Here is a 24,691-nt window from a genome sequence, read left to right as displayed (position 1 = left end):
GGCTTGGATTAAAGTAATGGTAATGGATAAGTTCAACATACATTAGAGAACTGATAGATTATTAATGAGCAAGAGTAAGGAAATAAAGTGGTTTCATTTTAATGGACACAAGAAATATATCTAAATTAATTTCCATTAATGGCAGCTTTTTAATGTATCATACACACACACACACACACATATATATATATGCATGTGTGTGTCTGTGTATGTACATGTGTGTATTTGGAATTGTCATACATTTTATTGTTTATTTCTTCCTCTTACTTTTTTTTAAACTTTTAAGACCTCTAGTTACTCCTATATTCAAATGGGTCCAGGAACAGACAGAAGCATAAGATATCGTTTGTTTTTTTTTTTTTTTGCGATACGTGAGCCTCTGACTGTTGTGGCCTCTCCCGTTGCGGAGCACAGGCTCCGGACAAGCAGGCCCAATGGCCATGGCTCACGGGCCCAGCCACTCTGCGGCATGTGGGATCTTCCCGGACCGGGGCACGAACCCGTGTCCCCTGCATCGGCAGGCGGACTCTCAACCACTGTGCCACCAGGGAAGCCCAAGATATCGTTTTAATACCCTTACTTTCTGATCCTGTAGATGCTCTCTCTCCTCTGGCCTGCACTACAGCACTGTCTGTAATCATCCCTTTGCATGTACAACTCTTCCAAAAGCCTAGGTTTATCTAGCACATGGACTGTCTTCCATTCATTTGTTTGCCCCTGAGGGCCTTGCTTTGCCTGGCACACACATATGTGCTGGAAGATATTGAACAACAAAGTGATCATGTTCATTCACAGGATGTAATACTTGTTTTTCTATGTCCCCTGGTGATGGTGAGAAAACTGGAGACTAGAGAGCTGCTTATTTGAGTTTCTACATTTCTGCTCCCATGTCTCTATAATGAATCAGAGATATTGGAAAGCTGTGATTTGGCAGCCATAGAGCTTGCAGAGTGTCATTGGAAGAGCTAAATCAACAATACCTGTGTGGTTCATCAACTTAAAACTCTTGGAATTGGAAGAAAGCCCAGAGGAAATCTAATCCTACAACGGATTCACTCTGCACTGCAATGTCATAGCTGAAGGTTATCTAAAATGCTTGATTCCAAATATTGGCCTTCTCAGAAATAATGTCTCTTTTCTTAGTTTTTATGGATGAAAACAAGTGATGATTTAATACCAAAATGGGAAACGGGACCTTGGCACATTCTTATTTTTTAAAACTAGTAATTGAATTATATATTGTATTAATAAATAGGGATAAGGAAATGTATACCGCATATAGATGAAGGGAAATTACAGTGGATGATTTCCACTCAGGTTCTTCATGAACTCTTCCTTTATATTTTATTTATATATAATATTTAACCCTAACTTTGTCATTAAATGTTCCCATCTTCCGTGTTCATCCAGTTCCTTCTTGGTGGTCCTCTTCTCAAAATGTACTGTAAAGATATTAAAAAATCGACATAAGGAATTATTCACCACTAGAGGGTGTTTGTAAATGGTCCAAGGATAACGGTGGGAAAGAACCCAGGACCTAGTGTATTGTGGAATTGACACACTCTGCCTCTGTGCACTGCTCTGCTTTACAATCCCTCATATCCATGACATCTTCAGCCCTCCAGTTGCCCACTGCTTTCAGAAAGATCTGCTAAACCAAATCAAATTAGGATGTCAGGGTTTTAATGGGTTATCTTTCCCAGGAGGATTTTTCTTTTTAGGAGAAAGAGAAGTCACGTGTTACAAATGGTAGAATTTCAGGTATCAGTGTAGGAGGAATCCTGAGCTAGAGCAGCCCAAGTGCTTTGCTTATACTTTTAATAGCATTGTATGTAAGCCTTATTCCAAACATCCTGGCCTGAAGAGCAGATAAAATGCCCAGTGACATTTACTTGGTTATGTTCTTAGTTGGCCTGTCAGTGATTCTGCCTCGCTCACCATCGCACATAGACACAGCCTGTCACCCTTCCTTGAAGTCTCCCTGACCAGCTGACTCATCCCTACAGGCTCATATTCACACATCTGGTGCCCCTACAGCATGTCAAATAGGACTATGGGCTCTGGACTCTAATTGCCAGGCCTGAGTTCCCTTCTCTCTCATTTACTGTGTGAGGAAACATAAGCAACCTTTCCAAACCTCAGTTTTATCATGTGGAAATGCCCTGTTGTGGGTTTCTGAGGACAGAAGGATATAATGGTTGTAAATGGCTTCTTCTGGTGCCTAGCACACAGAGCTCAAGAAATGTTAGCTAAATAAATAACAAACTCTCATATGCTAATATTTATATTTATTAAATCATTTAATTCTTACAACAACTCTAAGAGGTGCTTTCCATTATTATTTTCATTGTACAGATGAACCAAAGCACGGTGAGGTTAACTGACTTAACAAAAGTTCCGTGGCTTAATACGTTGGGGAGTCAGAATTTGAGCCCAGGGCCCTCTGGTTCCAGAGTACCTGCTTTTTACCATTCTGCAATGCTACCTCTCCTATAAATAAATGATATTACTTCAAGAGCATTGGCAAAGCCACTGGAAAAGTCCTCTGTATAGCCTCAGTCCAGGTGAAACACAGGTCAAACTAAGGCGCTAGAATGCAAAGTGGTGTGGAATGAGCCTTTCCCACCATGGTACAGAAAACCGGGGCTAGCCTTACAGCCTGATAATAAGAGCCCTCAGATATCATCCAGTGCCACCCCTTTGCTTTATAGATAAAGAAACTGGAACCCAGGGTAGTCCAGGTATTTGCACATAGTCATAGTTAGACCGAGGCAGAACTGGTTAGGTTTCACAGGCACAGATTCACTACATTTCCTGCACGAGGCTCTCATGTCCTTTGAATTAAAGACAATTTTTCCTTCATAGTCTAATTTCCTTTTGACCCAAGGTAAAACCTATTTTGACTTGGTTCAATGGAAAATTTTACTGATGATGTAAAGATACAAAAGTGGGGTTAAATAGGAGGAGACCAAGGGCTTAGTAATGGGTTGGGTTAATTCCACTGAGCAAAAGGTGGCTAAAAGTAGCTACATGGCGGGGTAAGGGAACAGCTGGCTCCTGCTGAATGTCAGTCCACTGATGCTGGACAGTATGTCTCTCTATTACTTAGGGTTCACCTAACGAGCTTGTTCTGTAAGCAGCCTTGTTTTCTAATATGATGGTTGTTTCTGCAGGGCTGTGTCTTGTTCCCTGCTTTTTAGTGACTGTATACCTAAAAGTGAGTACTGGCAAAAAATGAACCTACAGGCAAGATACATTTTAAATGGTTATTCAACAAATGCTTTCTCCTCCCCTACAGTAATGTACTTGTAAAAGAATCAGATTGGGGAAGGAAAAAGCTGTTGAAAACAATTTTGCTAAGCAGGTGCTTACTCGGGGTACTGAGAATATGGAATATGTTTTGACATGAAGCTCTAGATTATGAAAGAGTGCTGATTCATATTGTTCTAGAATTACCAAATGCTTATGTTGTAAGGAAGCTTAAAGATCTAGTATGAACCCCATACTTTGAACATGAGAAAAAGAAGACAGTGACAAACAACTCAAGGTCACAGCTGGTTAGAGGTAGGCAAGACTTCGCTCTCATCCTGGAATTCTTATAGTGAAATATCATATAGAGGATCAAGAATGTGTTCATCTGCAAGTAGCAGAAAACCATTCTAATTGTGGCTTTGCAGATTGGGTTTCACCTTTCTCATTCAAGAAGACATCCAGGAGCGGCCAGTGCAGGGCTAGAACGAAGTGTAGTGATGCTACTGGGTAGCTGGGCTGTTATGTTTTCTGCTCCACCAGCCTTACGTGTGAAGGCTTCATCCTCATAGTTGACCCCTCATTGTGACAACATGGCTTCTGCACATCTAGGCCTGGGTCCACATACTGGTGTAAAGAAAGAAGGGACAAAAGACCTAAGAAGCATGCCTGGCATCTGACCTTTTCAAAAATTTCCCAGAAGCCTCACCTGGCAACTTCTGCTTAAATCTCATTGTCTCGAATTGGGTCACTTCTGCATCTCTAGCTGCAAGAGAATCTGGGAGAGTAGGTACTTTTGACTATGCACAGTCACCCTAAACAAAAATGGGTATTTTTTTATTAAGGAAGGATGGGGGAATGGATAATGCATAGAAAACTGCTAGAGTATGAAACATAAAGGATGTTGTAGGTAAGTAATTAAGGGCTATAGGCTTCAGGGTCAGACACATCTGAGTTCAAATTCTGGCTCTGACAACTTTTGGGTAAATTACTATTTTCTCAGGCCTCAGTGTTCTTTATAAATGGAGAAAATTATGGCAAAATGAGGCAACAAGGTTGTAGTGAAGTTAAACAAAGAAAATTGTAAAACAATAAGATCAGTATAAATTTTCACATTATACCACTGCTTTAGGATCTGTAACATTAGTGTTGCTTACCTTCCCTCGACCAAGTTATATTTTGATTTCTTTTACCTTCAATGAGACAGAATATTCAGGACACCAAGACACAGAAACTGGTTAATCAGATTTTATTCACCTTTATTCCCTATTAGAAATAATGCCCAAATGATACTTAGACATCTTTCACACTGCTTCTAACCCTTTACTCAAAGGGAGAGACTTCAGTGGGCCAACCATCCTGGCCTCAACCTGAAGTGTTTCCTTATCATGGAGAGGAGATGACCAGGCCTGCAACCCAGACCTTGTAGGGAATTTACATCAGAGAGGGTGTTCTGAGCCTTTTATATCTTTTCTTAGGGCAGAAACTCAGTAGAATTGAAATTTACATCTCCCAGACTAAATCTCATTGACTTTTTTTTTTTAAAGAAGTAATAAACAGCATTTATTACCTTGGTATATCATACTGGTCTTATTGCTGTTCAAATCTCACTGACTCTTAAAGAAAAAAAAAAGGTGGAGACTACTTCTTTAATAAATTAAGGGTACTCATATCAGATTCTGGAATTTCAAACAGGAAATCTGTATATATTAAACAGACTCTCTCTATCCAAGTAGGTAGGTATCACAGGAAATGGCACACGGTTTATGATCAACTTTGTAACAAAGAACAGTAACTATAGGGAATTCCCTGGTGGTCCAGTGGTTAAGACTCCATGCTTCCACTGCAGGGGTCACAGGTTCAGTCCCTGGTCGGGAAACTAAGATCCTGCATGCCCCACTAAGTGACTATAACATTGGTATTTCTTATTTCTTATAGGAAGAAAAATTGTTACATTGTTCTTTTGAGAGGTTCATTTCCCTTCTGGCAAGTTTCCTGAATACCCCATAATAGCTATGCTTGGCATGATAGTCAGATAAAAACTGTACCCTATGTATTTTTATTTCAATGATTTTTATTACCAAAATAATACATGATTATTTAGATAAATTAGAAAACAGATAATAAAATATAAAAACATAATTATATATAATTCTGAAAAAACTTAATATTTTCTTGCATATTCTTCAAACTTTATATATATACATATATATTAAAAATTGGCTTTATATTTTACACACTATTTTAAACTTTTTTGTACTTAACAATATGGCTTTCCTTTTACGTTGAGTACAACTTTACATCACCCTAGAAAACAGTTGCATATATTCTTTATTCCATTACATAATAATTATTTAAACATCTCCTATTGTAGAAAATCGTGTTTTTTTCTTTGTTTGTTTTTTGGTTTCTGTTATATTTTCCAATTGTGTGCTGTGATAGAGATCCTTGTAACTGGAACTTGATGGACAATGAAATTATTTTCTGAAAACTAAATTTCTGAGTTAAAAAATATGAATGTAATTTAAAACATGGTTACTACAAATTTTCCACTGAAAAGGTGGAACAGTTTATACTACCATTAGCAGTATGTGAGTGCTCATTTCCATGAACTCTTGCCAACACTAGGTATTATCTAAAAAGGATACTGTTGTGTGTGTGTGTTGGGGTTACTTTTTCTGAACTTGTTACTAGATACAATTTTCCCAGTTGTGATTGTATATTCAGTATCACATAGGCAGGGATAGTGGACAGGTATGATAGGGGCTGCTTCTGTGAACCTGTTTTCTCCATGTGAAAACTGAAATGGAAAATGCCACTTTTCTGCAAGAAGGATGATGTCCTTTTGTATTTTTATACCACTTACATTTTGCCTTCTCTTAACTTCTTTTTCCATATCATAAAGAACTTGAGTTAGAGAAACAAGCTGGGTTATTGCATAAAGCTCTAAAATAGATACAGTGGCTGAAACTTAAAGAAGACTCAGTGACAGAGACTCAATATAGACAAACACAGACTTTTGAATGCATTGTGTAAACACCAATAGTCCAAAAATAAAATGGAGAAGGAATTGCTTTGGGCAAGTATGACAGAAAAAGTGATCTAGGAACAACTTGGGAACAAGGTGACCATGAATGGAGAGCTGAACAGTCACAAGCTTGGGTTTTATAAATAGGAACACAGAAATAAAGGAATTTAAAGCTCTTGAGTCAATGATAAAGCCTTATGTCCAATTTTAGATTCTACAACTTTAGAGAAACATGGAGAATAAAAGTAGGCACCATCCCCTGAATTTTTCTGTGTTCCAGGAACTTTACATTCATTAACACATATACTTCAATAATCATGAGAAGTCTTTTTTTTTTTTTTTTGCGTACGCGGGCCTTTCACTGCTGTGGCATCTCCCGTTGCGGAGCACAGGCTCCCGACGCGCAGGCTCAGCGGCCATGGCTCACGGGCCCAGCCGCTCCGCGGCATGTGGGATCTTCCCAGACCGGGGCACGAACCCGTGTCCCCTGCATCAGCAGGCGGCCTCTCAACCACTGCGCCACCAGGGAAGCCCATGACAAGTCTTTAAGATGTATGTTATGACCCCCATTTGCACAAAACCTAAAGAAAATACTTTAAGGCTATCTCCTCATCTAGGATCCAGGATTCAAACCAGGTTGATCTTCCTCCAAGGCTCATCCTTTTTTACTCAGCTATAAGGCATACCTGAAAACATGATGGGGCAAAAGAACAAAGATTAATCAGTCCTATTGCATAGAGGTGACAATCACCTTTTGGTAAATTTCCTTCTTCCACTTGGATGCTATAACTCTACCTGCCCAAACTGGGGTAATTAAAGGTGGGGTTATGAAATTTCTGATAAAAAGGATTCTCTTCTGTTTTCTCTGATCGCCTTGTGTCAAGCAGTTCCTTCACTGACCTTGCATATAAAATCCCTTATGTGCTTCTAAGGCAGGTGATGACTCATTCACCTCTGACTGACCAGACCCATAATGCTGACTGCAGGTGTGTGGATGAAAGCAGGGAAACATAACACTTTCTACGTATTAAGTGGGAGAACCAAACAAATTAAAAGGTTGCCAGGAAAGGTTAAAATAATAGGAGTTGTTTCCCTGGGAGGAGAGAAAGCTGAACTGTGGCTTCCAGAAAGACTTTTTTAAAAAAAAGAAAGAAAGAATTCAAAGGAACTGATACCTGCCTCCACTGAGAGTGAAGGGGATATGAATTTATATTTTGTTGTACAGGATTTAGATCAAAAAGAAGAATTACCTGATAGTGATGATTGTTGAATATTGGCAGTAGGTTTCCAGAAGGTGCTGTGAAATCAATTTCCATCAACATAGTTCTTTCAAAAATGGGATATTATCTTATTTGTCCAGGATGTCCCAGGAGGCAGAATGATCAGTTTTCAGGACCTCGGATAGGGACTGGCCCATAACGCAAGGGGTATATCATCATCCAGGGAGCCTAAGACTACCAAAGAATACCAATAAAGGGATATAAGCATGAAATAAGGCAGAGATTAAGGGAGTCTAGAGCATAAGACTAGTGAATCTTTGAAAGTAATACTGTTCCTTCTTTAAGAAAAGTGAAGAAATATCTACGTATTTTCCGTGTATAAATGTTTCCCCTCATATAACTGAGGTGTACATATGTAGGGATGAGATATGTTGAATGCTGTTGTTTTACCAAGGTAATTCATGAAGATGCAATAACAGGATTTGGACTTCTTTCAACATAATGGCTGAAGTGTTATTTTAGCCACCAAATGGAGTTCAGATTGTTTCTTAAATATATCTTCAACATTTTAAGAGTAGAAGAAAAAACAATCAATATAAAGACTAGCCTTAAGTGCCTTCTTTTTGCTATGATGATGGTTCATACAGGTGATTATGAAACGCAAGACAATTTTATTTCATAGCTTGTTTGCTCAGTGTAACTTACCTACCAAATCACTACAAACCAATCTTTTATGAATGAATATCTGTTAATATGGTCTGATAATAATCATATCTAACTTCTTCAAAAAATCATATGTAGCTTAGAAAATTGAGTTTTAGCCATTGTCTTTTATCTCTTGAGATAGTTCTAATTTTTACTCCTATTTTCAGTACCTTTATTAACTTTGCCCTTGTACAATGTCCACTTCTATTATGTTTAAATACTTTTATTATTCAAACTATAGGGATTTCTTTGTAAACCCCATGTTTTCTCTCATTAGTCTTCCCATAAGTTCTGTTTAAAAGCTTGTTTTATAGAATATCTTGATTTACTCTCTGTAAATCTTTTTCTCATATGTTTCAATATATTTCAATTTTATATTTTATGGGCTTTGTCAGATGCCACTCTTACATCTCTCTAGGTTTTAGGCAACATCATAACAGTGATAAAGTTATAAAATCTGTTACAACACAGCAACATATAGCACATTTCCATGTTGCAATCCTATAGTGGTATGCCAGATACTTCACTAGAGATTTGCTATACAGGGTGGCATTCTACAAACCATGAACCTTCTGCTCCAATGGAACTTCTCTAGTCATTGCCTCTAAAAATACCTTTTGTGGATTCTCATTCACTTCCATTTACCCTGAAAGCCAGTCCCTTGCTTACATTCTTCAAGAACTCATTTTCATTTCTACTTTTCCCAAGAGGTATTCTCTGATCATCCTTGCTCTCTCATTCTGAAATTTAGTATTATGGTATTTTTCATTTCCCATGTAGCATATACAGCTTAGTATTGTTGCTGTATTTTGTGTCTTTGTGTCATGCCTTCATAGGTGTATTATAAGTCCGTGTAGGAGGCAGTATAAAATGGTGGTTATGAACAGGAACTTCTGAGTTAGATGTTGAATCCTATATTCATCACTCTTTGATCTTAGGCAAGTTACATAACCTCTTAGAGCTTCCACATCCCCAGCAGAGAGTTATAACTTCTATATGGAGTTGTAATGAAAAAATGAAGTGCCTAGGTATTTAGCACAGTGCCAGAGACGTAGCAAATATTTATCAAATTGAAGGCAAAGTCAATGCCCGATAATTCTGGGCAATTCTTTAAAGAGCAGAGCCTAGGGATTTTTTCCAAGTTGAGAGCTCAATAATCTATTTGGTAATTGAATAAAAATATGCAGCTCGCTACCAGACCTGAGTGTTAACATTTACATAGTACTTTTAAGAGTTTTATTATGTCAGTTCTTTATATATTCAAAACTCCTTCCAGGGTTACACAGAGAAGTATCTAAATAAATTCCTTACTACCAGGAAAGGCAGAGGAGGTCTGGGTGGTCAGATGGAAAGGGGAGGGGAGACAGAGGGTGGGTTCCATGCTGAGTGTTTTATTTTAAGTCTGGAATCGTTTGATCATGACCAAGGAGTCAGGCAAAGAATACATGTCCTCTAGTTTTCTTTCTAGCTGTGGAAAATCTGTTTATATTTTAAGATCCAGAATAAAAGCACTTTCTTTTTTTCCCAGATTTTTGAGGTATAATTGACAGACAAAATAGTGTATGTTTAAGGTGTGCAATGTGGTAGTTTGATATATATATATATATATATATATATATATATATATATATACACATTGTGAAATGATTACCAGTGTCAAGTTAATTTATACATCCATTAACTCATATAGTTACCTCTTCTGTTGTTTTTCTGAGAACATTTAAGATCTACTCTCAGCAAATTTCAAATATACAATATATATTATTAGCTGTAGATTATTATATATGATATATATATTATATATATAATTACCTGTATAGTTACCATATTGTACATTAGATCCCCAGAACTTACCCATCTTATAACTGAGATTTTGCATTCTTTGACCAACATCTCCCCAGTTTCTCCATTCCCCCACTTTTAGTAACCACTGTTCTACTCTCTGGCTCTATGAGCTTGACTTTTTTAGATTTCAGATATAACAGATATCATACAGTATTTGTTTTTCTATGTCTGGCTTATTTCACTTAGCGTAATGTCCTCCAGGTTTACCCATGTTATTGCAAATGGTGGCCTTACCTTCATTTTTACAACAAATATTCCATTTTATGGCTAATATTCCATATTTTATGGATAATATTCTATGGATAATATTCCATTCCATATATGTGTATATAATATATATATGGAATATAACACTTATTACATTTTCTTTATCCATTCACCCATCAATGGATGTTTAAGTTATTTCCATATCTTGGCTATTTGAGATACTGATTACATTTCCTTTGGATATACACCTAGTAGAGGGATTACTGAATCATATGATAGTTCCATTTTAAAATTTTGGAGAACTTCATATCGTTTCCCATAATGGCTGTACCAATTTACATTCCTGCCAACTATACAAGGATTCCTTTTTCTCCACACCTTCCATACCACAGGTACTTTCTTTAGGCAGCTCTTTCTGATTCCTAACCCATAGCATCTCTATTAGATATTTACATTTGAGTTAGTCATGTCATTGCTACTAAATGAAAGTAACATGGTTTTAAGCTTCCTAGAGGTGATTTTCTTCCTTTTTTGTATAGTATTTGTATGTAGTACTATCATCAACATAATGAGTACAAATAAGATAAAATTTATGAATGCAATGTTTAAAATATAAAGATTTATAAAAGTACAAGTCATTCTTATATTAGAGTTACTTTTGTAGAAATATGTATGCTAGTTTGGAGTCTCATAGGCTTCATAAGAGAAATGAGCAGTTTAAACATGGTCTACCACATCATACTCATCTCTCAATCAATTTGTATAATGAAGAATTGCTCCAAACAGGAAAATATGAATAAAGTAATTGAAACAAGTATTTCACAGAACGAATTGACCTATGCTGACATTTTCAAAAAAAATTATGAAAACATACGTGTTTAGTTGCTTGTTTCTGTTAAGAGAAACAAATAGTAACTTAGGAATCAGGTAGACTGTTCCAGTTCTAACACAAACAAGCTTCATGCCTATTGGCGAGCCACTTCACTTGGCCCAATTTCCTTGCTGTAACCTGAAGGGTTTGCACAGAGTATGTCTAAGGCCTTTACTAGATTTAAAACACAAGGATTTTCTTATTCAAATGCATAGAATATTTTTGCTCCTTTAGTCTGCATGTATTTTGATAAAAGAGTAAAATCTTTTTCTGTGATTGTAGTCCATAGGTGGCACCTTAGCAATAAAGTTGTTCCCCTTGTAACACCATCTTATGATGCCTTTTCAGTGCCTTTTGCTGAAAGAGTTGGCTGGTGATGTCTTTGTACCTTATAGATTCCTGAACCTGCATTTATTATTGTAAGCAACATCTGATTTCCTTCCTCGTGCCCTCCTCTGCAGGCATATGAGCCATTCACTTACCAGCTGCAGTATTCCCCCTTATAATCAGTCAATGCCTCTTGTCTGAGCCACGATGTGTGACCACAGTCCATAGAGCTGAGGATTTTGTCATGTGTTAAATCTTCCATTCACTGGAGTGTATTAAGCCACTGAAGATGGTTAACTGAAGAGGCAAAAACATTAATTTGGTAATTTAATCTTATGAAACAGGAAACGAGAACTCTTTTTTTTTTTTCAAAAATACAGGAAAATCTTATCAAGTTTCATAACAAAGTCCGTGAAACTTTTATAGATATTGAGATTTAAAACTTTTATAGATATTGAGATTTATAGCTGGTTTTTGTCTGCGTATTCCGGCCTGGCCAGGTGCTCCATTTGCTTTGCTTACTCACTCTTCATGGAGATGTTGCAGGACTTGCTATCACCATGAGTGTCTGTTCTTAACCTGGCAGCCAGCTGAAGCAAGCCCTCAGATGAACATGTCTCATTGTGCTGGCTGACCTCCTACCCCAATGTTCTGACTTCTCCCACGTTGCTAAAATCTGGAACAACCACTAGTAATCATGGTTGTAAAATAGGGCAGCCGTCCCTCATTTCTCAAAACCTGTTTCACTGTGTACACCCTAGTTATATAGTTTTCCATTATTTTCACAGAGTTGATAGTTTGATTACATTTGATTATTCTCTTTAGTCCATCCAGATCTTCCTTCAGTCCCAGTTATATTTACAAATTATTTGGCAAGTCTATCCTCTTCATTCCCTGTGACTAATGAGTCCTTTTCCTAGCTTGTTACTGCTGCTGCTGCCAGGTTGTCTTGAACATCTGCTGATTGTTTCTGAACAGGGAATTACGGGGAGAGCGGAATGGATGCTTTCAAAGAGCTGGCTGCCCAGGAAGGCCTCTGCATCGCCCATTCAGACAAAATCTACAGCAATGCTGGGGAGAAGAGCTTTGACCGACTCCTGCGCAAGCTGCGAGAGCGGCTTCCCAAGGCCAGAGTGGTGGTTTGCTTCTGCGAAGGCATGACCGTCAGAGGCCTCCTGAGTGCCATGCGGCGCCTGGGAGTCGTGGGCGAGTTCTCCCTCATAGGAAGGTAAATCTCAATCTCTCTCTTTCTCTCTCTCTCTTCTTCTCTTTCACACACACACACACACACACACACGCACACACTTTGGCGCACATATACTTGCTCTCACAAAACTGGACTTCCTGATTCCAAAGCGAGTGAAATGTGCATTCCTTCTGGATCTCACTGAGAGTGGGGCTATTTCTATTTTCATGATAGACAAGAGCAGAGCAGTCGATGACAAGATGATGAGACTATTTCAGAAAAGGTGGGAAGTTTTTGCTAGAATGTTTTGTCCTGGCGAATTATTCTTTTCATTTGCTTCCCCCCTTCCACCCCTCCTCCTCCCAAAACCACATGAATGCTTTTCTCTTCATATTCCTAAGCATAGATATCTTAATGAGGTGTTGGTGGATGGAAAGTAGTAGTGAAGATGGAAGTACACATTAAGATCTGAAATTTAAAGGGCTAGTTGAGTGCAGGTGAAGACATGCCGCTGAACTCTGGTACTTGATAATATAATATCTTACACTTATGGGATGGCTAATAGTGATGTTTTCAGCATGTGATTTCTGGAATTGCAGGTGGTGGGTTCCAAAGTCTATGTTCTTCCTAAATCATATGTACTTGTGCTGGAATGGAGATTTTCAGTATCATTGTATTTTTCATAGGGTTTTTGACCTAATGGGTATCTTGTTTGATTTACCATCTTCTAATACTACATAAAGGAACTGATCAATTTTTCCAAGGAACCTACTAAGTTTACTTGAATGAAAGCTTCCACTGATCTCTGGCTCTGTCACACTCATCTTCCAGATCTCTTTTTCTTCTCCATCTTCTCTTTTGGCCAGAGTACAATCTTTTCTCACCTTTTGAAGTACCTTAACCAGTGACCCTTTTCTCTAGGAAACTGGGAAGTGGTGGTGTGGATATCCTCCCTGGACCTTTCCCTTCTGGCATTGCACTTGTGATAATGACTGCAATGCTAATAAAATTAATCTCACCTTCATCTGGAACTAGAGGTACAGGACCTATCAAAAACTTTTGAGTAGAAGGTAGGATAGAAATACAGCTAAATGAATAAAGAAACAGAGAAATGATCTCTAGGCATGAGGAAGTATGAAGTCAAGGGCAAAGTATAATTCAAGAGTAAGAAAATTATTGAATTTGGGTGAAAGTGGCACACTGCCATAAAATGTCTTTTTGGCTTCTTCAACATGATGCAGTTGTGTGAGGCCATTTAAGAAAGCATCTCTAAAGAAAGAGTATTTAAAGAAGGAATGTTACTTCCTTCATTAGTGAAAAAGGATGTAAGCAGCATTGTTGAAGTGTTACATGGAATAAGCTTCTTAATATATGCATCAGGACAGGTGGCATATAGATATTCAATCTTTTAACTGATTTTGTAAAAATGACTGCTTTTATGAAGGGTGCTTATTTTAAAAAATAATCTCATGTTTACCATTTTCAAAAGAAAAAAAGTCTGTTTTGCAGGTTTCCTTCTGTTTAATATCCCCAAAGAGAGGCTAGCTACCTAGATTCTGGAAATCTCGAACAGATGTAGCAAATATGTGAGCTTTGGGGTATAAAGACTGCCTAATTGTGAAATATATTATACAAAATACTGCAGTGAGTAATTGGAGTGTAAAGAACTCATTCTATTATCATTATTTAAAAGCTTGTCAAGAATAATAATGTAAAGTTATCTCTCTGGCTCTTGCTTACCTGCTAATAACGCAGCTGAGTCCCTCCAGGTATTTCTGAGTCTCACATGTGGTTGTTCGTGGTGATATCACTTCCTTTACTCATCTCTTTCTCTACCTCATATCTTCTGGGTTCTACTGATGTATCCTAGAGATACTATCATCACAACAAACACCTGTGCTCCTGAGGACGCTGCTCCCTGTACCAACGGTCACTGCCAATAAAGCATGGAGCCCTGGAGATGTCAAAGCTATGCCATGCAGTGCTTCTCTGACTTTCTGGGCTATATTCCATGGGGGTCTATCAAAATGATATTGGCTTTTTTTTTTTTTTTTTTTTTTGCGGTTCGCAGGCCTCTCACTGTTGCGGCCTCTCCCATTGCGGAGCACAGGCTCCGGACGCGCAGGCTCAGCGGCCATGGCTCACGGGACCAGCCGCTCCGCTGCACGTGGGATTCTCCCGGACCGGGGCACGAACCCGCGTCCCCTGCATCGGCAGGCAGACTCCCAACCACTACGCCACCAGGGAAGCCCGATATTGGCTTTTACTCTCATATCTTAGAGGATTTTGTGGAAAACAGCCTTTTTTTTCATTCTTTTTTCACAGCTCTCTCCCTTCCCTGGGAGAGATATGAGTCCAGAGGGAGCTGAGCTGGCAATAAAGACAAGTAGTAACACTACAGCATACCTAGTATCAGCTTTTCCTTCAGATGCTTTATTCTCCTACTTCCTGTAGGATGAATTCTAACCCAAGCACTCCTCTGTTCCTCATGCCAATGGACATTTGGTGAGCTTGGTTCCCTAATTTCAGCAGACGTGTCCAGAAGGGTTCCAGTTTAACACCAAATTGCAACTACAAAGCTACATTTGTAATGCTGTCAAATATATCTCCTTCCTATTTAAAGGAGGTTTAATTTACCAAATGATAAAATCCTTTGAGGTCAGGAGCCATTGTTTAGTTTCTTTCAGAATACGTGGCATGATTCTGGATGCTGCCAGATTCACAAGAGGGCACTGTGTAGATGGTGATGGACCTCTTTTCACAGAGGTGAAGATAAGTAAATCATGGTGTAGATTGCAGCAAGAGACATTTAGTTAAGAAAAAAATTAGAAATTCCTGAATGGAGGTTTTCTCTTTTCTCTTACACTTCTCTTTTCTCTTTTCTCTTACACTTCACGTCCAACATAGAAGGAAATGTTGTTGGGGCTACAATCAAAACATATACAGACTTTGACAGCTTAATGCCTTTCTTGCCGCTACCATCCTACTCCAAGCCAACATCATCTCTCACTTGGGTTATGGCAATAACCTCCTAATTGATCCTTGCCTTGCCCTTCCCCGCCAGTTATTCTTAAGGAAAATGGATCTTTTAAAAATTTAAGTCAGATAATGTCTTTTAACCTTACACACTCAATACCTGAAAATGGCTTTCCATTTTTCTTATGACAAAGTCCTTGCAATGGCCTTCAAAGTCCCACATTCTGTCATTGGGACTGAGTTTTTTACAATGGAGTAATAAACTAGAATGACAGAAATAGAATTTTTAAATAGAAAATTCTCCAAGATATTAAAAATATCCTATATTTAATGAATGTATGTAATGGAAAAACAAAACAAAACATGAGCTAAGAGTTCTTCAACTCTTCCACAAAGTAATCATGTGATCTTAAGTCATGTTTTGTCTCCGAGTCTATTTTTTTTTCTATAAAAATTAATGACTTGGCTCCAGATCATCTTTAAATATTTTTCCAGTCCTAGAATTTATAATATATTAAGACCATATGACTGAACCATGTTCAAAGGAATGTATTTATAGATTCATTTTTTCTGAAGTTATTCATGAATTTGGATTAATCAATTTACACATTTCATGAGTCACCTTGTTAAAACAAGGAGAATTCATTGAATACAACTACTCAGAATTAGTGTCTTAATCTGTGGTCATGCAATGTAGCCAGCATATCCACATGAAAATCAAACCTTTGACTCTGAACAAACTGGAATAATATTCTCACCAAGTAAGTTAATTAACCATAGTCAAGTTAATCATCACACAGAAGAAGCATTCTTTCTTGTTTCTATGAAACTGCCTCTTTCGAGATCCTTCTCAAAATTGGGCGCAGCATATCTATAATTATATTTTCCTTATGATGGTGATGATGATGATAACATTTATTTAGGACTTAATGTATGCCAGGCGCTGTTCTAAGCACTTTTTATTCATAAACTCATTTAATTGTCGTAAAAATATGATGAGATAGGTGCTAATATTATTTCTGTTTTAATGTATGGAGATGTAAAGAACTTGTCAAAAAGTGTCACAGTTGGGATTTGAAGGCAATATGACTTCAGATTTCATGCTCTTATTCACTAAGTTATATTGTGTGTGCCAAGCTATGATTGTTTTGTTTCAGAGATACTGTCTTTACCCTTAGTTTTCTTTCAGTTTGCTGTCTCTTCTAGAGATTTATTTCATTGTTTAGACCCACATTCTTTGGAAAAATAAACTGAGGTACGTTCATGAGAAAATTATTTTACATTTCTAATTATTCTCTACATATATGCATCCTTTTCATTTCTCTCTTAGTATTAAATGTTTTATATGATATTTCAGTAAAGGGGCCAATTCTTTTCAAGCTCATTATTTTTATTTTAACACGAGACTCCACAATATCATTCTCTATCTGCATACAGTCTATATCTGTGGAACTATACCTATGTAAAAGCTAATTTGGAATAAGTGGGTGATATTTCTCTGAAATCCTCAGTAATAACTATTACAATTCTAAATATTAACTGATGGATTTGTTCTAATTCCTATATTGCTCTTTTATTTGAAGAAAGTGAAAATAAGCATGGTTTACATGTGTAAACACCTAATAGCTACGATTTATTGAAGTTTTGGTATGTACTAGGTTAATAATATATGATATCTCCAGTCCTAACAACAACTCTGAAAGGTTGATTTGGAAGGTAAAGAAGTTAAACAATTACTCCAAATTCCTAAATTAATCAGTGGTGAAGACAGAGTCAAACTTCCTACTATACCATAGCACCATGCGGATATGTAAATATCGAATTGTAACTTCCTCAATCATAGGAACCACGTTTTATATACTTTTTATTTTCTTATCATGCCAAGTGAAGTGTTTTGATGTGTTAATTATTTAATAACTATGTCAGAAAGCTTGGAGTGTCATAGTGAGAGCAGGTAGCTTCATTGTGTGACCCTGAGTTCCCTTTCATTTTCCAGGATCAGTAAGTTTTACCTAGTGTGGTAAGGGTTGATGTTCTTCAATCAGCCTCTATTTCTAGAATTTTTCTGTAAAATTGGGACTAATATTTGCTTACCCATCAGGTTGTTGTTTTTGTCTAATCACAAAATGCTTACTTGTTTGTTAAACCAAAGCTAAGCGTCAATATTGGGTCCCTTAAAGACACACTGTTTTCTGAGGGCGAGTGAGAGCTCTCTGGCTGTAGTCCTATGCCTAGTGTTGGCATTATCCTGGGCCTTTACCCTGCTTTCCTCATCTTGGGAAGCCCTTCTACTAGGTTTACAGTCTACCTTTTCAGGAGTCTCGCTTTAGATATACTTAGGTATACCATATTTAATTATGTTTTTCCTAGCCCCTTCTACTGCATTATGACATCTTATTTCTCCTGTAAGAAATAAGCATCCAATAAAGATAATTAGGTCAATAACTTTCCATCTCATCCCCTCTCTCTACTGTATCCTGGTCAATCAGTTTATAAGTATATGGTCCTTACATTTCAATCCCTTTCTTATTGGTGTGTGTTGTTTTACCTGTCTTCCCTCCCAACTCTGTAATCTTTTCCCCTACTAGACCCACTTTCCATTATCTGTCACTGCAGAGAAATCCCCACCCCCCATCTAAAACCTGATCCATGAATACTAACACCATGATTTATGAGTTGAAAGCACAATGAACAACTTTAGGCACATATTCAGAAAACTGATTGAAATGAAGCAGTTACTTTATCTGGAAAGAAGCTTATAGTTTCATTTTAAAACAAAGGAAGCTCTTGTTTTTTACAAGGTACATTTTGTCTTTTTCTTCCAGAACCTAAACACATATTTAGAAAAGTGACCTCTATACCCTTGAAACATAAGATGATATGCCATTGTGTTATGTTCCACATAGTTATATTTTTAATGAAAAATGAGTTGTTTTAGATCCCGTCTTTCCATTTTGGAAAAAATGGGGAAATATCTAAAGTTTGCAGCCTTCAGGCAAAATTGCAAAGGTTATGTGTTTTAAATAAATGTGGACTTCCAATGAAGTGTGACATCCCCCAAATGGATTATAATCAAGTTGCTGCCAAAGCTGATGAGCATTTTCTGACGCATAATGGTCACGACTTATAGATTCACAACCTTGCCTTCTCTAGGCTCCCAAGGGTGGAAAATGATTACTAACCTGCTGACAGACTATCGCTTCCTTAAAACACTCCTGCTCCAAAGGCATATTAATGAGAGCTTTGTGGAAGATTACACTGTTAGAAAAAGACCGTGAGAAATGTGTGCTAAGGAAGGAGAAGGGATTTAGTTTAGAGTACTCTGGAGAATCAACATCATTTTTAGGATATTGACAGCTATTTTGAGCATAGATCTCAGCCACAGAAATGCTCAGGATTTCCACAAAATTGTGGCGGCTGATTTGCATGAAAGTTAGTAATGATTAACTCTTCCTTTATACCAACAACTATTTCCACGTTTCAGAAAATGGACACCTGAAAACTAAAAGACTACTATCATGGTCTCTACTTGCCTAGGAGGTATTAGAAACACTGAAGGAAAGGATTTTGGGTGCCTTCTGTAGCTATAAGGCACTGGCTGAAATTTGAATGAATGAAAAAGGAGGTCATTATGATTTACCCAAGTTTGTGTTTGAGGCTGATTGAAGACTACAGGGAATTTATCTTAATGAATTTTCGTAGTTCCTGTGACAGTCAGTTCTCAACCTGGCTGCACATCACACTCAGTAGGCGCTCTTAAAAATGTGGATTCCTGGATCTTACCCCAGGCCATTAGTAGAATTTCTTGGTGAGGGATTTGGATCTTCTTCTATCTTTAAAAGGACTAAAGATGAGTTAAATTTCAGAACCACTACTCTGTGATGCCTACATCAGTGTTTTGCACTCAGATGGTGTTCACTATGAATGAATTGCTTACAGGACATATTTGAAAGGGAAGATGAAGTGAAAAGTTTAACTCCACTGCCTGTCAATCCACCATTTTAGCTCCAGTTTTCTTTTTTGGATTGTATTTTGCTTTATTATTTCTTGAAATTTATTTATTTTTAAAATTTTCTTTTAAAAGTAAAGATACATTTGAAAGTAGTGTATAATAGTAGTAGTAGTAGTAGCAGTAGTAATGGTAATAGCCATAAACACTTTGCAACTCTGCTTATTTCCTGTGTTTCTGTCTCCTCCTGTTGCCCAAACTGGCCTATTGAACTGCCCCCTGAAAACACTGCCATGTCCCAATTCTCAGACTAATCAAAATGCAGAGTAAGGAGCACATACACTTGTGGCAGATTTAGCCTCTGCCATCTCCAAATCTAGGGTTGCCTGTGGCTGATCAATGAACTACTATTGTTGAGTACAATTGATCCTTGAACAACACAAGTTTCAACTGCACAGGTCTACTTTTACATGGATATTTTTCATTAGTAAATATTACAAGTACTACGTGGTCGGTGGTTGACTGAATCTGCAGATGGGGAGGAAATGCAGATATGGAGTGCCGACTATAAGTGGATTGAACCCCACGTTGTTCAGGGGTCAACTGTAGTATTCTGTGGCATGAATATGCTTCAATTTGCTTATCCATTCTCCTATTGATGGACATTTGGGTTGTTTCCAGGTTTGACTATAATGAATAATGCAGCTATGAATATGATTTGTGTAAGTGTTTGTGTGGACACATATATTTAATTCTCTTTAGGAAATATCTAGAGTGAGATTATGGGTCACATGGTAAGTGTATATTTAACTTTATAAATTATAAGAAACTGCAGAACTACTTTCCAAAGTGGCTGTAAAATTTTGCAGTTCTACCAGCACTGTATGAGAGTTCTAATTTTTCCACATCTTCAAAATAGTACTGCCAGTCTTTTTGGCTTTCAGCTATTCTAGTGGGTGTCTAGTGGCATGTCTTTGTTGTTTTAATTTGCATTTCCTAAAGACTAATAACATTGAAAATTTTTATGTACTTATTTGCCATTTTAATATCTTTTTTTGGTAAAATCTCTTGCACACATCTGTGTCCATTTTATCAATTTGTTTGCCTTATTATGAAGTTATAAAAATTCTGTGTAACTTCTGGACTCAAATCATTTATAATATATATGTATAGTAGATGTTTTCTCAGTATGTATCTGAAAATTTAATTTTGTTCATAGTATCTTTGAAAAATGGAATATTTAAAATTTTGAAACTTATCAGTTTCTTTTTTTATGGTTTATGCTTTGTGTTCTATCAAAGATAGCTTTATCTACTCCAAGGTTACAAACATTTTCATAGTTTTATAATTTTTACTTTTATAGCTAGATATGATTAAATCATATATTTGGAGTTAATTTTCACATATATTGTGAGATGAGTGAATACTTTTTTTTTTTGGACATAAGAGTATCCAGCTTTTCCAGAACTATGTATTGAAAGGATTATAATTTCCCCATTGAAGTAACCTGTCATTTAGTTGAAAGCAGTTGACTATATATGCATATACATTACTTATTTCCTATCCCTTTGCCCTATTTTAAGTTAATTGAATATGTATGTATAGCATTCCATTTTATCTTTACTTTTTTACTTAACTAGCTATCATGTTATTTTATGAATAGTTGATCTTGGGTTTACACTATGCTTTTTAAAGTTATTATTGTCCCCACCTTCTAAGAACATTATACCACATCACATATAGTATAAGAACTTTGTAGCAATATATATACATTTCTCCCTCCTGACCTGTTCTCTTGTCATGATATATTTTACTTCTAATTCTATTCCAAAATTCAAAATACATTGTTATTACTTTTGCTAGAGTGGTCAATTAGCTATCCAAGAAATCAAAAGTGAGAAATATTATCTTCTATATTACCAGTATAATTACTCTCTGTGACCTTCTTCATTCCTTGTGTAGATCCATATTTTCTATGGATTATTTTCCTTCTGCCTGAAGAATTTCCTTTAACATTACTTGAGGAGCTGGTCTGCTGAGATAAATTCTCTCCACTTTTTTTGTCTGTGAATGTTTTCATTTTGCCTTAATTAAACAAATTTTTTTCTGGTATAGAAATCTAGGTTGATAGTTGTTTTTACTCCCAATGCTTTAGAAATATTATTCAAATATATTTCTGACTTACATAGCTTCTGATGGGAAATCTGCTGTAATTCTTTTGCTCCTCTACTGTGTATTTCTGTTATTCTTTTAAGTATGTCTCTTTATCACTAGTTTTCAGCAATTTGAGTATGATAATCCTTGATGTGTTTTTTGTCATATTTGTTTGACTTGGGGTTCATTGAACTTCTTAGATATGTGGGTTTGTATTTTTTTTTTAAATCAAGTTTGGAAAATGATTGGCTATTCTTTCCTAAAATATTATTTCTGTGCTGGCCATTCTTTTCTTTCTTTCTTTCTTTCTTTTTTTTAACATCTTTATTGGAGTATAATTGCTTAACAATGGTTTGTTAGTTTCTGCTTTAGAACAAAGTGAATCAGCTATACATATATATTTATCCCTTTTTCTCCTTCCTCTTGCGTCTCCCTCCCACCCTCCCTATCCCACCCCTCTAAGTGGACACAAAGCACTGAGCTGATCTCCCTGTGCCATGTGGCTGCTTCCCACTAGCTATCTGTTTTACATTTGGTAGTGTATATATGCCCATGTCATTTTCTCACATCGTCCCAGATTACCCTTCCCCCTCCCCATGTGCTCAAGTCCATTCTCTACATCTGCGCCTTTATTCCTGTCCTGCCCCTAGGTTCTTCAGAAATATATATATATATATATTTAGATTCCATATATATGTGTTAGCATTACAGTATTTGTTTCTTGCTTTCTGACTTACTTCACTCTGTATGACAGTCTCTAGGTCCATCCACCTCACTGCAAATAACTCAACTTCATTTCTTTTTATGGCTGAGTAATATTCCACTGTATATATGTACCACATCTTCTTTATCCATTCATCTGTCTATGGACACTTAGGTTGCTTCCATATTCTGGCTATTGTGCTGCAATGAACATTGTGGTACGTGATTCTTTTTGAATTATGGTTTTCTCAGGGTATATGCCCAGTAGTGGGATTGCTGAGTCATATGATAGTTCTATTTTTAGGTATTTTTTTTCATAATAGCAATATTTTTTATTGAAGTATAGTTGATGTACAATATTATATAAGTTACAGGTGTACCATATAGTGATTCACAATTTTTAAATGTTATACTCCATTTATAGTTATTACAAAATTTTGGCTATATTCCCTGTGTTGTACAATATATCCTTGTAACTTATTTTATACATAATAGATTTTACTTCTTACACCCGTACCCCTCTATCGCCCCTACCCTCTTCCTTCTCCCTAATGGTGACGACTAGTTTGTTCTTTATATCTGTGAATCTGTTTCCTTTCTGTTATTTCACTAGTTTGTTCTATTTTAGATTCCACATATAAGCAATATCATACAGCATTTATCTTCTCTATCTGACTTATTTCACTTACCATAATAGTATTAATAATAGCAATATTAATACTACCAACACCAATATGATTTTCCATTCATTTTAAAAAGTCGTTCACTGAAACACTGACTGGAAGCTCTGGAGCAAGGGTGGAGCATTCCAGTTATGGTCTTCACTTTGGTGTGATGTGGCTGCTCTTTCATTGAGAAACTCCCCAAATGCCCTGTCTATTGATCTTTCTTCTTGGGTTTCAGTTTGCTCATAAAGCATTCTCCAATCTCCAGCCAAGAGGAAAAAGGGGCTGTACCATAAATACATTTCCATGTAGTCCTCCTTTTCAGTGCTGTGCCGCCTCCTTAACTAAGCCTCAGATATCTGAGTCCTATGTCTCTCTGGAATGTTTTCATAGAATAACTGCAGAAAAAGAAGGATAACTCCTCTGCTGCTTAATTGGGTCTAACCGGAGGTGGGCTGGAGCCAGCATGAATCAACACTCTGCAGGTGGTGTGCTCATCCCTTCCCAAGTCTGAGTTCGGTAACATTATATTAGTAGCTTGAAATTACCCATGATGGGAATATTTACACCATGAAAATTGGTAAACAGGGCTTTGTGTGTGTGTGGTGGGGGGAGTGAACAGCGGCAAGTAGAGAGCTGGGTACCAGCACACTGTTCTTGCTTCTTATTAGACACCTTTTCAGTAAACACACTAGTTTTCAGCCCTATCTGTAATGTCAGTCTTATGTTAATAATTTAATAGTATTTTTTTTGTTTTTTGGGTTTTTTTACATCTTTATTGGAGTATAATTGCTTTACAATGGTGTGTTAGTTTCTGCTTTATAACAAAGTGAATCAGTTATACATATACATATGTTCCCATATCTCTTCCCTCTTGCGTCTCCTTCCCTCCCACCCTCCCTATCCCACCCCTCTAGGTGGTCACAAAGCACCAAGCGGATCTCCCTGTGCTATGCGGCTGCTTCCCACTAGCTATCTATTTTACGTTTGGTAGTGTATATATGTCCATGCCACTCTCTCACTTTGTCCCAGCTTACCCTTCCTTCTCCCCATATCCTCAAGTCCATTCTCTAGTAGGTCTGTGTCTTTATTCCTGTCTTACCCCTAGGTTCTTCATGACATTTTTTTTCCCTTAGATTCCATATATATGTGTTAGTATACGGTATTTGTCTTTGTCTTTCTGACTTACTTCACTCTGTATAACAGACTCTAGGTCCATCCACCTAACTACAAATAACTCAATTTCGTTTCTTTTTATGGCTGAGTAATATTCCATTGTATATATGTGCCACATCTTCTTTACCCATTCATCTGTCGATGGACACTTAGGTTGCTTCCATATCCTGGCTATTGTAAACAGTGCTGCAATGAACATTGGGGTGCATGTGTCTTTTTGAATTATGGTTTTATCAGGGTATATGCCCAGTAGTGGGATTGCTGGGTCGTATGGTAGTTCTATTTTTAGTTTTTTAAGGAAGCTCCATACTGTTCTCCATAGTAGCTGTATCAATTTACATTCCCACCAACAGTGCAGGAGGGTTCCCTTTTCTCCATAATCACCAGCAATTATTGTTTCTAGATATTTTGACGATGGCCATTCTGACCAG

The 24,691-nt window shown here is 37.0% G+C and overlaps 1 protein-coding gene across 1 annotated transcript in view; it reads left to right on the top strand.

Annotated features, from left to right (window-relative positions):
* The window catches only part of GRM1 (glutamate metabotropic receptor 1), a 402,342-nt gene that overhangs the window by 145,058 nt on the left and 232,593 nt on the right, over window positions 1-24,691 (top strand). Inside the window, exon 5 of the mRNA XM_067701842.1 lies at window positions 12,431-12,680. Within this exon, the coding sequence (XP_067557943.1) occupies window positions 12,431-12,680 (250 nt within the window). The remainder of the gene's footprint in view (window positions 1-12,430; window positions 12,681-24,691) is intronic.

This window comes from Pseudorca crassidens, chromosome 13 (assembly GCF_039906515.1).
Source record: "Pseudorca crassidens isolate mPseCra1 chromosome 13, mPseCra1.hap1, whole genome shotgun sequence".
Lineage (NCBI taxonomy): Eukaryota > Metazoa > Chordata > Mammalia > Artiodactyla > Delphinidae > Pseudorca > Pseudorca crassidens.
Note: the sequence above shows the minus strand (reverse complement) of the source record. Positions and strands in the feature narration are given on the sequence as shown.